This window comes from Talpa europaea (genome assembly GCF_964194135.1).
Source record: "Talpa europaea genome assembly, chromosome: 11".
Lineage (NCBI taxonomy): Eukaryota > Metazoa > Chordata > Mammalia > Eulipotyphla > Talpidae > Talpa > Talpa europaea.
Genome location: NC_140078.1, coordinates 71,045,319 through 71,060,376, shown reverse-complemented (window position 1 = coordinate 71,060,376; position 15,058 = coordinate 71,045,319). Strand labels below are relative to the sequence as shown.

Here is a 15,058-nt window from a genome sequence, read left to right as displayed (position 1 = left end):
AGGCAGGGCAGACATCCAGTTTGATAATGAAGCATCATCCCTATTTTCTTCCCAGGTCCACTCACATCAGCTCAGAGCCAGAGACCCTTTATCCAGTTTCCCACAGGATTCTGGGCCGTTTCTCCACTCAAAATAAAGTTCTCAAAACTGAGATAAAGGAAAGGATGAAGCAGGGGACCAGGACCCCTGGCAGCTCAAGCCCAGCCTTACAGTAGAGTGGCAGGGCAGAGAGTGAATAGTCTGTGGTCCCCAGGTTGGGGGAGCGGGCAGACATCCTTCTATGGGTCAGATGTGGGACTGGTGGGCTGGGTCTTTAATGAGGGCAGGTCCTGAACCGAGCAGCAGACACCCTCCCTCCGCCACCTTGCACGCAAGCTCCGGCAGAAGGTCGTGCCTCCTCCCACCCTCCTGGGACATCGAGGCGAGGAAGGGGCTGCCCAGAGACCCAAAGCAGCCTGAGAAGGCCGCGCGGAGTTACTGACCACTAAACAGCGCCCGGCCGGGGCGGAGACCCAGTTCCAGCCTTCAAACCCGCGCTCGCCAGCACCTCCTCTAGGAAGCAGTCCTCGCCCGCCGCCAGTCCTGTCCGCGGCAGGGGATCGGCTACCGGCGGCGCATAACGGCCCGGCCTGCAGCGGGGGCCCAGGCACGACGCGCGGCTCCCAGAGTCGCGGCTGGCACGTCCGTGACCTTGAGCAGGCCGCCCGGGGCCCGCGTCGCGGCCTCCCCGCTGCGGCCCGGCAGGCAGGGGCCGCCAGTCCTACTCACCGAGAGAGGCCGCCGCCGCCGCCAGCCCTCTTCGGGCCCTGGCAACCCGCTCTCGGTTCCGGTTCCGGCGTCAGGTCGGTTCCGGTTCCGGCGCGCCCCTCCCCCGTCCCGGCGCCGCCGCCGCTGCCACTGCCTCAGCGGCTTGTTTTGTTTCGATCTAGTTACGGCCGCGGGCGGCGGGGCCGAGCGGCTGACGCACTTCCGGCGGGAGCGGGCGCGCAGCGACGGTCGGCACCGGGGGGGCGGGGCGGCCGGCCGGGGGCGGGGCTCCGGTGCCTCGGCTTCACCCCGGTCGTGGCCGCCTGAGGTTCTGCCCGGAGACCCCGCCCTTCCCCAATCAGAATCCAGACGACACAATAGGGATTCGCATCTGTTTATTGGGGGCCTTGCCAAGCTGGGAACTATTCCATGCATGGGCAGCACCGTGTGCAGAGCTGGGCCGGGCCGGGGGCTGGGAAGTGGGAAGGCCTCAGGCCGGGGTCACTGGCAGGTGTTGTAGATCTGAACCTGCAAGTTGATGGCTTGAAGCACACTACGCATCCTGGCCTCCAGCCCGTCCAGCTGGGCTGCTTTGCCCTCCAGTGCACGTTCATTCTCCTCATAGGTGCCTTCCAGCTCTAGGAAAGACAGGGCACAGGTGAAGAAGGGTACCACTACCGTAGCCCCATATCTCTGGCACCCAATCACCCCATCCCTCACCTTGCAGCCGCTGTAGCTTGTCCTGAGCAGCCTGCAACAGGCTCTGAGCTTCATTCCGTAGTTGCTTTGCCCGCTCCTGGGCAGCCAGCACACCCTGGGCCTTGCGCTCAGCAAGGGCCTTCACTGTCTGGTACTGGTCACCTAGTGGGCCCTGCAGCAGCTGGGGATGAGGCAGGGAATGTCAGTGTGGTGGTCCAATGGAAGCCCAGCTTCTCCTCCCACCACACCCCTTCCAGCTGACTCTGTCCCAACCCACCTGCTCAGCCTCCCTGGCACGACCCTGGGCATTGCCGGCAGTTTCTTCAGCGCTAGAGGCAGCCAGGCTATTTCCTGCTCGTTTCAATTTTAGAGCTTCCAGGAGACCATCCAACTGTTGAGTTCGCTCACCAGCAGAGCTCAGTGCCTGCTCTGCACCTGCCATCCTCTCCTGTACCTGCCATAGGTGAGCCCAGGGTTAAACAGGTCTATAAGACAAACCTATAAACTTACCCCCACTGATGTCCCAGAGAGACCACACCTGGTGCAAGGTCTGTTCTGTGTCCTGTGTGTCAACCACTGCCCCCTGGATGGCACCCTGAGCAATGCCCTGTGCCCGCTGGGCCTCCTCCAGTGCTGCCTGTACTGTCTCTGCCTTCTGTTTCTCACCCTCAGCCCGGCTCCTGGGGAAGAAAGGGAATCAGGGCCTGCAAATATCAGGACCAAGTATCAAGGATGGGGGTCAGGGTTGGGGTCAGACCGTGCCCGCTGTGCATCTTGTAGCAACTGCTCAGCCCGACGCACATCCCCCATAGTACGCGCCAGGATCGCATCCACATCTTCCAGATTCCGGACCCGTTCTGCAATCTCGCCCGCCAGGTGCTGGATCTGCTCAGGTGATGCTGGGATGGAGAGCTGCAGCACCCGTGTGGCTACCATCTCAATGCTATCTGGATCAGCCCCTTCCTCTATGGGGACACAGGCAAGCACTTAAGGACACAGATTCTCCAGCATGGGCATGGGGACGGGAACACACTCTTGGGTTATGGACTCAGGGACCACACACAGGATACGGGTTTGCCAATAGGCATAAGCATGTAGCCACACAAGGACAGGGAACTCTACATGGGTCACAGATACAAGATGATGGACTTGGGGACCACTTATGGCAAGGACTCAGACAAGAGGTGATAAACACAGGTCCAGCGCAGGCCTTGACAAATATGAATCCAGGGAGAGAGACACAGACACAGGGGAAACAACCACATGGCCTGGACTACACGGAGGCTCACGGCTGAGGAAGTCCTTCACACTCTGGATAAGTTCCCGAAGTTCCTGGTTGGCCTGCTCCACCTGTCCTCTGGAAGCATTAGCCTTGTCCAGTGCCGCCTGGGCCCGCTGCTGTGCCTCGCCTGCTTGCCGACGGGTTTCAGCCACCTGACTGAGGATGCCACCACCTTCTTCCAGTGCCCGCTGCAGCTCTGCCTGTGTGTGCCGGGCTCGACCCAAAGCCAGGTCTGCAACGGCTGCTGCCCCACTGCAGCTCAGGCCCCCACAGCGAGGCTGCCCATCCTCATCCCGACAGCCAGCACCTCCACAAGGGCTTGTAGCACAGGGTAGATCTCCTGGGGACCCACAAACCTGCCAGGTATAGAACAAGTCAGGGCTTTGTGAAAGGACAGCCATACCCATATGTCCCACCCTATGCTCGTGCCTCACCAATTCATTTATGCCTGTCAGACTCAGGGCATGGGTTCGTGCAGAGAGATCGCCAAGTGCCCGTTGGTTGGCCAGATGTTTTCTGTTGAAGTTGTCCCTCTGGGTTTCCATCAGCATCTCTGTTCGGCGCCGGGTGCCTACTGAGTGGCTCACAGGACTGGGCACTGTCAGGGCCGAGGTGTTAGCACGACGTTCTGCTTCTGCAGATAGGCTATAGGCTTGGCGGATGCTGTCATAGGCACCTAAGTTGGCCAGAAGCAGGCAGTCAGCTGAAGATCAACCAATCCTGGTCCACCTGCCTAGTTGGCCAGCAACTCACCCAGGAAATTTGAATGCTTGAGCAGGTCCAGATGCTGATCAAGCTGCCGCAACGTAAGATTAAGTGCAAGCCCGTCTCGTTCCAGACTGCTTAGTGCATGGTTGGCATTGAAGTTCTCATCCTGCACATCTGTCAGTTTTGCCTCCAGCTGGGTCAAATGCTCAGTGGCCTCCCCGATTTCACGCCTGTGTCGATGAGAAGTGGGGGTTATGTTTAGAGATGCTTTCCCCCTTTCCACTGGGTCCCTGCACCATCCCACCATGTAGCCTCAGGTCCATCCACACATACCGCAGATCCTCTGTGGCCTTCACAAGCTGTGCAGTGGAGGCAGCTGAGGTGTTGCGGGCACCCACAATCCCCTGCACAATGCCCAGCTTCTCCTGAATCTTCCAGAAGCTGCTCTCAAAGGCACCCATCACACCCGTCTGCTGCAGCTCCTGCACCCGCTGCTCCAGGCGCCGTGTACGGGCAGCCAAGTCCTGTACCACGCGGTCCCAGTCCCCGAAGCATGCATGGCAGGGGTGGCAAGCAGGAAAGACACCCGAGAAGCCCCGGGCACATTGGTCACAGCGCACACCAGACACGCCTGGGCGGCAGCTGCAGTGGCCTGTGGAGCGGTGACACTGAGGTGTGTCTATTCCACGAGGGTCACAATCACAGGCTATAGAAAAAGGCAGACCACAGAGTTAGGATGTGCATGGGAATAACCACCACCCATCTGCCCTGGCCTTGCTGACTTCCTTACCACGGCACTGTAACCCAGGGTCTCCCCAGTGGAGCTCCTGGCACTCAGAACAGGTTCGCCCACCGAAGCCAGCATGGCAGTGGCACTGCCCTGTGAACTAGAGGGGGACCAAGCAGACGTCAAAAAATCAAAGGCTGAGCACTCAAGACTTGAGGCAGACAGCTAGTCACAGCCACTCAGGGATCCAGAGGAGGGTCCCATACCTCATTGCAGGTGGGGCCTCTGGCTCGGCTTGGGTGGCAGGCACAGGGCTGGCAGCCACGGCCACTGGTAAGGTTCCAGTAGTTTGGGACACAGCGATCACAGCTAGGGCCCTGGACATTGGGAAGGCAAGGGCACTGCCCACTGCTTGGGTCACAGTGGCACTGGTCGGTGGATGGGCACTGCTGGGGATCTGTGCCCAATTGGTTGCAGGTACATCCTGTGTCAGCCAAGATTAGCACAGTAATCAAAGGGAGCCAGGGCAGCAGAGCCCCACCTCAGCCATACCCTCCCATCCCCACACTTACGGTGACAGCTCTGTCGGGCAGCCTGTCCATGGAAGCCAGGTTTGCAGTGGGCACAGTGAGGCCCCTCTGTGTGGTGTAAGCAGCGTAGGCATTGCCCCGTGAGGGGGTCACAGGCATCAGGGTCCATGGGGTCAATGTTCCCACTACACTCACATGGTTGGCATTGGCCGCCTGGTCGTGATGGATCCCCAAAGTGCCCAGGGGCACAAGCCTCACACCGCAGCCCTGCCCATAATCAAGGGATAGGCATGAGTCCTCAGCCCAGCTGCCCTACCCTGATCCCATACCTGCACCTTACCCCCTCACCTGTGTAGCCTGCCCTGCAGTGACACACCATCTGCTGGGAGTACCCATCCCGATGGCAGGAAGTAGCAAAGTGCCGCTGGCTCCCAGGGCCCTCAGGGCAGGGACAGGGCCGACACTGGCCCCCATATGGCAGCCTTGGGTCCCCATGGAAACCAGCAATGCACCTGCAGGGAAGGACAGGAAGAGATGTGTCATCCTTAAGCAGCCTGTCTACCCACCAACCCACTCATAGCTGCTCCAGGCTCAGAGGCTTACCTTTCACAGTGCTCGCCCCCTGTGTGATCACGGCAGCCCAGGCAAGCACCCGTGTGGGTGTCACACTCATCGGCATGCCCATTGCAGACACATGGCCGGCAGCTAGGGAATCCCCATTGACCACGCTGGCAGCGGTCACAGCGAAGTCCAAAGGCACCAGTTCGGCAAGGGCATTGCCCACTAGTCCCTTCACACAGGCCACTGAGTGCCCCTTCAGGACTGCATTGGCAGGCTGGGGGCAAGGCAGAGGCCGAAGTGGGTTGGTATGGGAGGAGGTGTTGAGAGAAAATGGGGGTAGGGAGGTTCATGGTGGGAAGATCATCGAATGGAAGAGAACTTCAAGGACCAAGGGCTGAGAGCTCAGTGTTAGAGGAAGAAAGAAGCAGAGGCAAGAGGGAAAACAATAGTGGAAAGGAGAGAAAGGAATAGAAGGGAAGAAGGGCAAGCAAGTACCTTGACAGCCTGCAGGACCAAAGCCATAGTAGCCAGGGGCACAGCGGTCACAGCGACGCCCAACCACCGCAGGTTTGCACAGGCACTGACCGCCATGGGGGTTACACTCAGAACTCACTGAGCCCTGGGGGTCGCACTGACAAGCTGTAGGGAATGGGGGTAGGGTCAAGTCAGGCTAGACCCCCTCACACTTCTGCCCCACCAATCTATATCACAGACACTCACGCAGGGCACCATTATAGAGCACGGCAGAAAGACTGATGAGGAGAGGAGCACAGGCCTCAGAGGGAGGGCTCTTGCTGGGCACCAGACCCTCCTCACGACAGCGGTAGCGTTCAAAGGTGGCACGGCGCTCCAGAGCAGCAGCATCACCCCCACTGAACATTTCCAGCACCAGGACTTGGGGCAGCAGCACCAGCTGAAGAAATCAGCAAGGAAAAGTAAAGTTCAGACCTGGAACCATAATTGGCACTGCCAGAGCACACAGCTTAGCATCACCCACAGGTCTATCTCTTCTCTCCAGACCCCAACTATCTACAGGTCCCATCCTATAGACCCTGCCATTTTGGTTGGTATGGGGAGAGGACTGTTCACCGAGTCAATGAGTAGGCTGGGTCCAGAGTGGGGAGCCTCAGATGGGGTACGTCCTCCTGTTCGCACCAGCTTCAGATGCAGCTTGTAGGATGTGCCAGGCTCAAGGCATACAGGTCTTGGAAGCACCATGTACCTGGTGGGAGGTGAGGATAGGTACAATGGCTTCTCCAAGGCCCTGTACCCATCATCCTGGGCCTCCTTCAACCCCAAACAGCCACCAAAACATCAGCCAAGAAAAAGACTAGAGGGCCTCCCTAGTGGTGCAGGCGGTTGAGCACAGCACTGTGAAGCTGTCCGCAGCCTCTGCAGTGCGGGTTCGATCCCGGCTGGCCGGGAAGGTACCCACATGTTGTGGCAAACCTCTCCTGTCTTGCCCGCTGCTCCCGTCAGCAGTGTATTTCAGTCGGTCTGCCTGTTCTGTTCCCCACTCTGTCTCCGGTGAATCCTCTCACCCACCTGCATCTGGCCTGTACCCCGGTTCTTGTATGCGTGAATAAAAATAAAATCTTTAAAAAAAAACAAAAAAAAAAACTGGGACTAGGCCAAAGTAGGCTGGGCAGGGTTTGGCCAACAAGACAATTTGACAACCCTGCAGAAAACCTCTATCAAAGATTTCCACAAATGTGTCTCATGGGAAACGTATATCTGTGCAGACCAGTGTCACTGAAAACACTCCACAGCACCTACAGCCCCACAGCACTTACCTCACACAACACTTTCAAATTTTCCCTCAACAACCTTTCACACTTTCCCCAACCTCAACCTCTGCTCCTCTTCACCAAAACTGCACCACTTCCCCCTCTCTCCCTCTTTTCTCGGTCATTGCTTGCCGTTAGTTTGCAAACCCATTCTTGGTGTTGTTTTTTTTTTATCCTCCCCCACCCCCTGAAAAAAATCTCCTCAGTCTTGACTCTCCCCTCACTCTCCTGCCCAACAAATTCCTAAAATTCGACTACAGTCACTGCTTCTACGCACTGGCCTCCCACTCTAGTGGAATTTCTGCCCCCGCATACCATGGAGATAGCCTGTGCCAAGGTCACTGATGAACTCCATGTAGCCAAAGTTGGTGGTCACTTCTCCACTCTAATCTTCCAGCATTCAGCAACATGCAATGAGATCAGTGCGCTTTCTTTCCTGAGTCACTCTGCTCTTTGTTTCTGGGACTCTATCCACATTCTTGAATTCCCCTCACCTTCACCTTGTCCTTCTCTACTGGTCTCTAACACTAGAGTGCTCTGGCCCTCCTTCCTTTCTCTGGTCCTTCCATTCAGACTCACTTTTTTAGAGAAAACAACAAATACAGGTCTTCAACTGGACTCCCCCCAGTAATTGCAGATGCAGGAATCCAGTCACCCACTAGCCTTCTCTCTCATGTCTAAGCACCTCAGATCTGCTCTTCTCTCTGTCTTTATCTGAGATACTTAAGTCTTTTTTTTTTTTAAAGATTTATTTATTTATGCATACAAGAGCTAGGGTATAGGCCAGAGGTGCAGGGAGTGAGAGGACTCACCAGAGACAGAGTGGGTAACAGAGCAGGCAGACTGACTGACATACACTGCTGAGGGGAGTGGTGGGCGAGTCAGGAGAGGTCTGCTGTGCCATGTGGGTCACCTCCCTGGCCGGGGATCAAACTCGTGCTACAGAGGCTGCAGACAGCTTCATAGGTTGTGTCTTAACCCCTTGCACCACCAGGAAGACCCGATACTTACATCTTTACCCCAATTGAGATACCTAAGCCAAACCCTAGAGTCACTCTCTACTCTCTGTACCTTTCCTCAATATTCAAGCCATCATCTCTGCCACTGTAACCCTCTGGAAACTCCCTCTTTTCATGACCTCTAGTATAATACCTCTGTCCAACCCACTGTCACTTGGCCAACTCAACAACTAGTAGGTCTTCCAGCTTCCACCTTGACCTCTAAGTCTATAGGCATCTTTGCTAAACACAAGTCACAGTTGGCAAAATGTCTGTTATGGGTACAGCCAGTCATTATGCAATTCTCTCAGCTTCTGTGCATGTTTGAATATTTAGATGATAAAAAGTTTAAAAAGAAGAGATGAGGGGCCTCTCTGGTGGCGCAAGGGGTTAGGGATAGCTGTGAAGCTATCCGCGGCCACTGCAGCACAAATTCAATCTCCAGCCAGGGAGCTACCCACATGGCACAGCAGACCTCTCCTGTCTCACCCGCTGTTCCCTTCTGCTGTGTATTTCAGTGGATCTGCCTGTTCTGTTCCCCACTTTCTCTCTAGTGAGTCTTCTCACTCCTCTGCACCTCTGGCCTGTACCCCAGTTCTGGTATGTATAAATAAATAAATCTTTTAAAAAATAAAAAGAAGAGATAAAAAAGATGTGTAATAAAACATTAATGAGACCAGCCATGTCCCTGCTTATAGTACTTGGAGGCCCTCCCTTCTCCCTGTGGGCATTCTCTACAGTGATGAATTCCTGTGTTATCCTCTGGAACTTAGAGCCCCGAAAGAGCAAGCCTTGTCCTCTGACCAGTGCCATGCCCACCAACACCTGGCAAACAATACTTAGAGGAGGCATTGGCTGAATAGAAGGATGAGCAGCAGGAGCTTAAAACTGATGCACAATACCTCACAGTTGTGGGGGAAGTCGTGAGTGCCCTCACCTGGTGTCTGGTTGCAGAGTCCCTGCGATGCGGTCATCTTTGGGCAGTACATGCCCACAAGGGCTGTGAGCAGACACAGGTCCTGGGCGCTGCACAGTCAGTTCTATTTCTGCCCATTGTTCAGGGACCTGGGGGGGAAGGGATGAAGGAAGAGATGCCCCTACACCCAACCGTTCAGTTCTGGGTGAGGTGTCATGGGGTCTGACCTGGGGCTCCAAGCGCAGCAGCAGGTCATAGTCCATGGCTTTTGGTACAGAAGCCACCTGGAACTCTAGTACTTGGCCTTCTCGCAGCCTAACGAAGCCTGGGCCCGTCCAGGATAAAGCTGCCCCGGGAGATGCCAGGCGCTCCACCACATCCAGCATCTGGAAGGCAAATTGGTGGGAAGTGGATGCTCAGACAAGATACCCGCTTCTTCTGCCACAACCTGCCCCCATATCACAACTCTCTAGCTGAAACCCTGCCCAATGCAGGGCATCCTCCCCAACCAAGGCACTGCCCCAAACCCCGCCTCTCTTGCCACAGTCCCACTGTGCTCTGCCCTCTAACACTGCACCTCTACCTGCCCTCGTGTGTCTTCAGCTTCCCAAGTTAGGTGGTCTAGGAAGGGTCGGAAGTAGCCAGGCTGCACTTGTTCACAACGTCGCCCTACCATGTGCTGGCGGCACTGGCACTGACCTGTGGCCTCGTTGCACCTGGGAATACACAGTTACTTAAGAAGGACTCCCTATCCTGCCCAGTATCTTTTCCCACCCTGCCAGGGCCACATATACAGCACTCACTGGGGATCCAAGGCACCACCTACGTCGCAGTCACATGGACGGCAGCCAAGCAGATCATGGCTTAGGCCCCAGTGGCCAGGCTGTAAGAGAGGAAGTTGCTGGGGGGCAGAAACAGACCCCTCTCGCCACTCAGCAGGTAAATCAAGGATGTTTTCACCCTCTACCCTCCCTTGGTAAAAATATGATCTCTAGACCACTGGCTCCCACCCATGGCCTCCCAGACCTGCAGCCTCTCAAGGATAACAGAATCCTAAGCAATAAGCACCCACCCATTAGGGCATGGAAACTACCCCCAGGTCTGTGCTCTGAGGTTAAGTGCAGGACCTCAGAACCCCTGCCCCCTCCAGTCGCACCAGACAGCGATTGCAGCCACGTCCAGTCACAAGACGCTTGCAGAAACAGATTCCACTGTTGGGATCACAAGGGGTATGCCCAGGTACTGTGCCCCGTGCATCACACTGACACTCTGCAAGGAAAGAGACCTGTCAGCACATTGGGGAGTGATGGCAGTGTTCATATTAAATTAGGTCAAGAATAAGATGTCAAGGGGCCTCCCTGGTGGTGCAAGGGGTTAAGACGCAGCACTATGAAGCTATCCATAGTCACTGCAGCACGAGTTCAATCCCCGGCCAGGGAGGTGACCCCCACAGCGCAGCAGACCTCTCCTGTCTCACCCATAGCTCCCCTAAGTGGTGTATTTCAGACAGTCCACCTGTTCTGCTCCCCATTCTGTCTCTGGTGAATCCTCTCACACCCCCGCCCCCACACCTCTGGCCTGCACCCCAGCTCTTGTATACATAAATAAATAGATCTTAAAAAAAATAAGATGTCAAGGGTTAAGTTCAGCAGAGGAATTAGGGTGGGAGGCACATACGCTGGCAGCCTGCAGGATCATTGGCACTGAGCCCAAAGAAGCCGTCACGGCACTGCTGACAGCGAGGGCCCACCACATGTTCTTTGCAGCGACACTGGCCTGAGACTAGTCCTAGTGCAGGATCATCATGCGGATCACAGCGACCACCATCTTGGGAACCCATGGGGTCACAATCACAGGCTGAGGGCAAAAAGAGAGACACAGGGTCATCTTATCCCAATTAGCCCAGCACCTCCCAAGACTTCACCCTGGAATCCCAGACTGATTCCACCTTGTGTCATTCACCCTAAATCCCTGCAACTTGCATAGTGGTATGGTTACCCAGCTCCTACCCTAAGCTCAGCCTTCCCTCTCCCATGCTCAATTCCAGTCTCACAGCGACACACAGCCGGGTCCCGCAGGTCCTTGGTCGGGTCACGGTAGAAGAAGGGCCGGCAAAGCTCACAGTGACGCCCAGCTGTATTGTGCTGACATCCATCACACACACCTCCACTCATGTTGCCAGATGCCAGATATACTGCCATGTCGAAGTGGCAGCTGTGGGCGTGCCCATGGCACTCACACTCTTGGGGGAGGAGAAAGGAAGGCAGGGAAAAAGTCACTTGAGGGACCATGTCCTGAAAGGGGCATATGAGGCCCTAGTGCCACCTTAGGTTCCTGCTAGGTCAGAATTTGTGGGTGGTTACTCAGCTCTACACTGGGCCCTTACCCAGAACAGGTTGTGGAGGAAGGTTGTGGGGGTGACAAGGTCATCAAGGCCTGGATACCCTTTGAACACAGTCTAGGTATTAGGGGCTTGACCATGCAGCTCTAGCTTCTACCCAGGGCATGGGGTTTAGGGGACCAGGATCTCACTCACTTCTGCAGGCGTGACTATGACCATCCTCAGCTGGATGCCAGGGCAGGTCATGATAGAAATCTTGACACTGCTCACAGTTCAGACCACGGGTATTGTGCTTGCAGATGCAGGCCCCATGAACCTAGAAGGGTGGGCAGGCAAGTGATCAGAACTGTCCAGCCATGCCTGCCCCTGCCCCAAGTCCTACTCCAGCCAGCAGAAGCCCCTCACCATGCCCTCAGCATGGGCTGGTGCCCCTGGGGCGGGTGCACACTGTGAGGCATGTCCGTAGCAGAAGCAGTTGCCACGCACAACCAGCTCGTAGAGGGCATAATAGTACTTCTCTCGGATCTCCCGTCGTGGGTCAAGCAAGTTGTCTCCCAGCGTGTGGAGTCGTGTCAGGTTCACCCGTAGGTTGGTGATCTTTAGCAAGTCTAAGGTGGGGCAGAGTGGAGTGGGGCAGCTGACCAAACAGGTTCTTGCTGCCCCATCCCCACTTAGGGGCTGCTGCAGATGCCAAGGTCACCTTGGGATACCTCCTGTCTACTGTTATCTGAGCTAAATTGGTCTTGGAACGTGCCTTAGGAAGCACCCAAAATAGCTACTGAAGCCCTAAATAGTCACTAGCCGGACACTGGGACTGCCAGGCTCAAAGGGTGGAACACTCACTCTGGATCCGTGGGCTGTAGGGGTCTGGAATAGGGATTGCAGGGTCCAGCACACGGTAGATGACCTAGAGGGGCATGGAGTCCACAGAGACACTAAACCTCAGACCCATCAGCCCTCTCTTCCTGCCCCAAACCCAGATGCCAGCCCTCACCTCGCCTTCAGTGGATGGTTCGATCTCTGAGTAGCGGGACTCACAGACTACATCATCCCAGTGTCGTGGAGGGGCCAGTGGGACTCCTGGGAAGTCAGCCCCACAGTCATAGGAGAAATAACGGTACACATGCCAGGTGCGGCCAAAGTCTGCTGAGCGTTCCACCAGCATGGCAGCAGGGCGAAATGTCTGGGGGGCGGGGGGAGGGATGGCTGATCAGTATGCACCAGGACCCAAATCCAGTCCAGGCTCATCAAGAAGCCTGCCCAGCTGGAGCCTGCTCATGGACAGGTAAAAGTGACCAGTAGAAGAGCAGCAATGATCAAGGAGAATAGCCATATTTAGGGGAGGTTCAAGGATCATGAGGCCTAGAAAAGCAGCGCCTGATCCAGCCTGGAATTGGGACAGCATGAGCAAAGGCCTGGAGGTGGAAGGTATCAGAAGGTGTGAGAAATGAAGCAGCCTTCCATGCAACCAGAGCACAGCACATGAACTTAGGGAGGCTGGACTGAGGATCTAGGACTCTGTTCAGGGGTAATCAGGGCCAAGCAGGGCAATTCAAGCAAGCTCCCAGACATGCAGGCACCTTGAAGGTCATAATGAGGTGTGTGAAATGGAACTCAGCCTCCAAGTCCAGCTGGATGGTGACCACGGGGACACCTGAAGCAGGAGTCAGAGGTCAGGGACTTGAGGCTATTGGTGGGCAGCCCTGCTCATCCCATGCCCCACCCACAACCTCACCATTTTCTGACTGCCACCAGGCTGTCCTGCGCTGTGGTGCAAAGCTGGTGACTACATTCTGGATGCGATGGCTGTTTGGGTTGTCTCGAGCAGAGAAGGGGCGACGGGAGTCACACAGGAAGCATTTCTTCTCATCCTGGGTTAGGTCAGCATCAGAGTAAGTGCCTCAGCAAGTGCCAGCCCCACTTGACCGGACTCCCTCCTCTCCCCCCAAAGCACACCTGCAGGTGACTGACGATGCAGTAGGGTTCGGGGCCCTGCAAGCCACAGGTGGATGAGGCGGTCAGTCGATCAGCACGGCCCACCAGCAGATCACCTGTAGCTGGGTAGCAGCTTCCCCGCGAACAGCCTGGCACATCTGGAGCCGGGGCCTGGGCCAGGGCGGTGGCCAGCACTGGGAACAGTGGATCAGCTAGTTCCGCTCTGCTCCTACACTGTAGCCCCAGGGGCAGCTACCCTAGGCCCCACCATCGCATCCCCAAATTCCCAGGCCTTCCCCAGGCTTCTCACCGCACAGCAGCAGGCCCAGTCGAAGTTCCCAGGGCACAAGCTGGTCCCTCCCTCCTTCCCCTGAGGCCCGCTCCATCCTGAAGAAACGGGAAAGGACAGGAGGGGTAAGAAGGGTATTCGAGGTCTGAGGCCAGTGCCCACCTACCCACCCACCCCTCCCTTCTTACCCCATGCAGACCCTGCCAGTGAGGTCCTTAGCTGATTCCCCTTCCAGCCCGTCCCTCAATCCGGTGTCCCTCCACTAGCTCTGAGTCCGGCAACTTTCAGCAAAGTTGGAAGGAGGGCAGGAAGGAAAGCATGGAGCGGATTTCAGGAGCGAAACACCATGCGGTGCTCCCTCCATTTCTCCAGAAAGGGCCCTCACTCTAGAAAGCAGACACAGGAAGGCTCAACTGCAAATCTTTATTGTGTCTCCCGGCCCAGACCTGTGCCAGAGATAGGAAAAGGTAGGGATTTGGGGCTTTAGGTCACCACAGTTAGCAGGGAACAGCAAGTGAGGCTCATGGCATGGGTAAAGATCAGACTCCTAGCCTGTATCCCTAGCATTGTGGGTGCTATGGAAGTTGCCATCTACTAGGCTCTCCAGTTCCAGGGTTCCAGCATCAGCGGGGTGGTGGAAAGGTAGAACAAGGGACATCAAGCTCCCCTATTCAGAGATGTGAGACGTTTTAGGCTGTAGAATAAGATAGGGCGGAGATATGGGGGAGATATGGGGCAAGCCATGCCCTACTCAGTGTTCCAAGGTCTCCGCCTCCCTTAGTCACTATAGCAAGCAGGCATGAGAAGTGCCAATCTCAGCTTGCCAGTATGGACAGCCTGCAACAGTCCGGAGTAGCAGTGAGTGCATCCAGTTCTCACGGCTGGCTACTCATCCACTCCGGACCTTCTGGCCCACCAGGAACTCCGGAGCTGGAGCTGGGGGTTGGAATGCAGGAGCTGCGCCTTGTGCCCCACCCAGGCTCCTGGGACCAGACTGGGACCACAGACATTATAGAGCCTGATCAGGGTGGCGCTGGGCTGTCACAGCTGTGCCCAATCTGTCTAGTACCCAGAGCTAGGCGCCCAGGAGAGAAAGCTGGAGGTTCCCAAGAGGAGTCTGGGCAGTCTATCTGAAAGCTCCTGGGCCCCAGGGAATTACTCCATTAACATGAGTGAGAGTCTCCAGTTACCCTGGAGCTCATATGTAGTCGATCTGGGGGGCCCAGGGATAGGAGAGGTGACTCCAATTTTAAGTCACTCAGCGAAAATAATTTGTCAGGGGCACTAGATGTCTTTAGGGAATTTTACAGGCTCTCTCTCTGGTTTCTTAAGGTCAGAGGCCGCTGAAAGATTTCACGGGTCACACATGAATTAGGATCAGTGGGCACTCAGTGGGGTCTCTCGAGGTCAGGATATTCCTGGGTAACTCTGAAGTCATTTTGGGTCATTCAGGTAGTTCCAGAGTCTCTCTTACTGGCATCCAGATAGCAGTCAGCAGGTGGCAGACGCACTGGCCCACAGCTGTATGTGCTCAAGCA

General features: G+C 56.1%; 1 protein-coding gene across 1 annotated transcript; it reads right to left on the bottom strand.

Moving 5' to 3' along the window:
• Window positions 1-1,136: 1,136 nt before the first annotated feature.
• Window positions 1,137-13,617, bottom strand: LAMB2 (laminin subunit beta 2; the record flags this gene model as incomplete). The annotated part of the gene is made up of 32 exons (XM_084247761.1): window positions 1,137-1,385; window positions 1,468-1,627; window positions 1,724-1,900; window positions 1,985-2,126; window positions 2,204-2,411; window positions 2,736-3,084; window positions 3,163-3,404; window positions 3,482-3,666; window positions 3,770-4,142; window positions 4,227-4,323; window positions 4,430-4,647; window positions 4,736-4,960; window positions 5,042-5,205; window positions 5,297-5,528; window positions 5,750-5,893; window positions 5,975-6,167; window positions 6,344-6,476; window positions 8,977-9,104; window positions 9,183-9,341; window positions 9,539-9,671; window positions 9,759-9,838; window positions 10,112-10,224; window positions 10,633-10,812; window positions 11,009-11,197; window positions 11,492-11,612; window positions 11,702-11,904; window positions 12,140-12,203; window positions 12,291-12,479; window positions 12,877-12,950; window positions 13,032-13,167; window positions 13,253-13,425; window positions 13,542-13,617. The coding sequence occupies 32 exons, from the start codon at window positions 13,615-13,617 to the stop codon at window positions 1,249-1,251; spliced, it is 5,397 nt and encodes a 1,798-aa protein (XP_084103887.1). The 3' UTR covers window positions 1,137-1,248.
• Window positions 13,618-15,058: the final 1,441 nt, after the last annotated feature.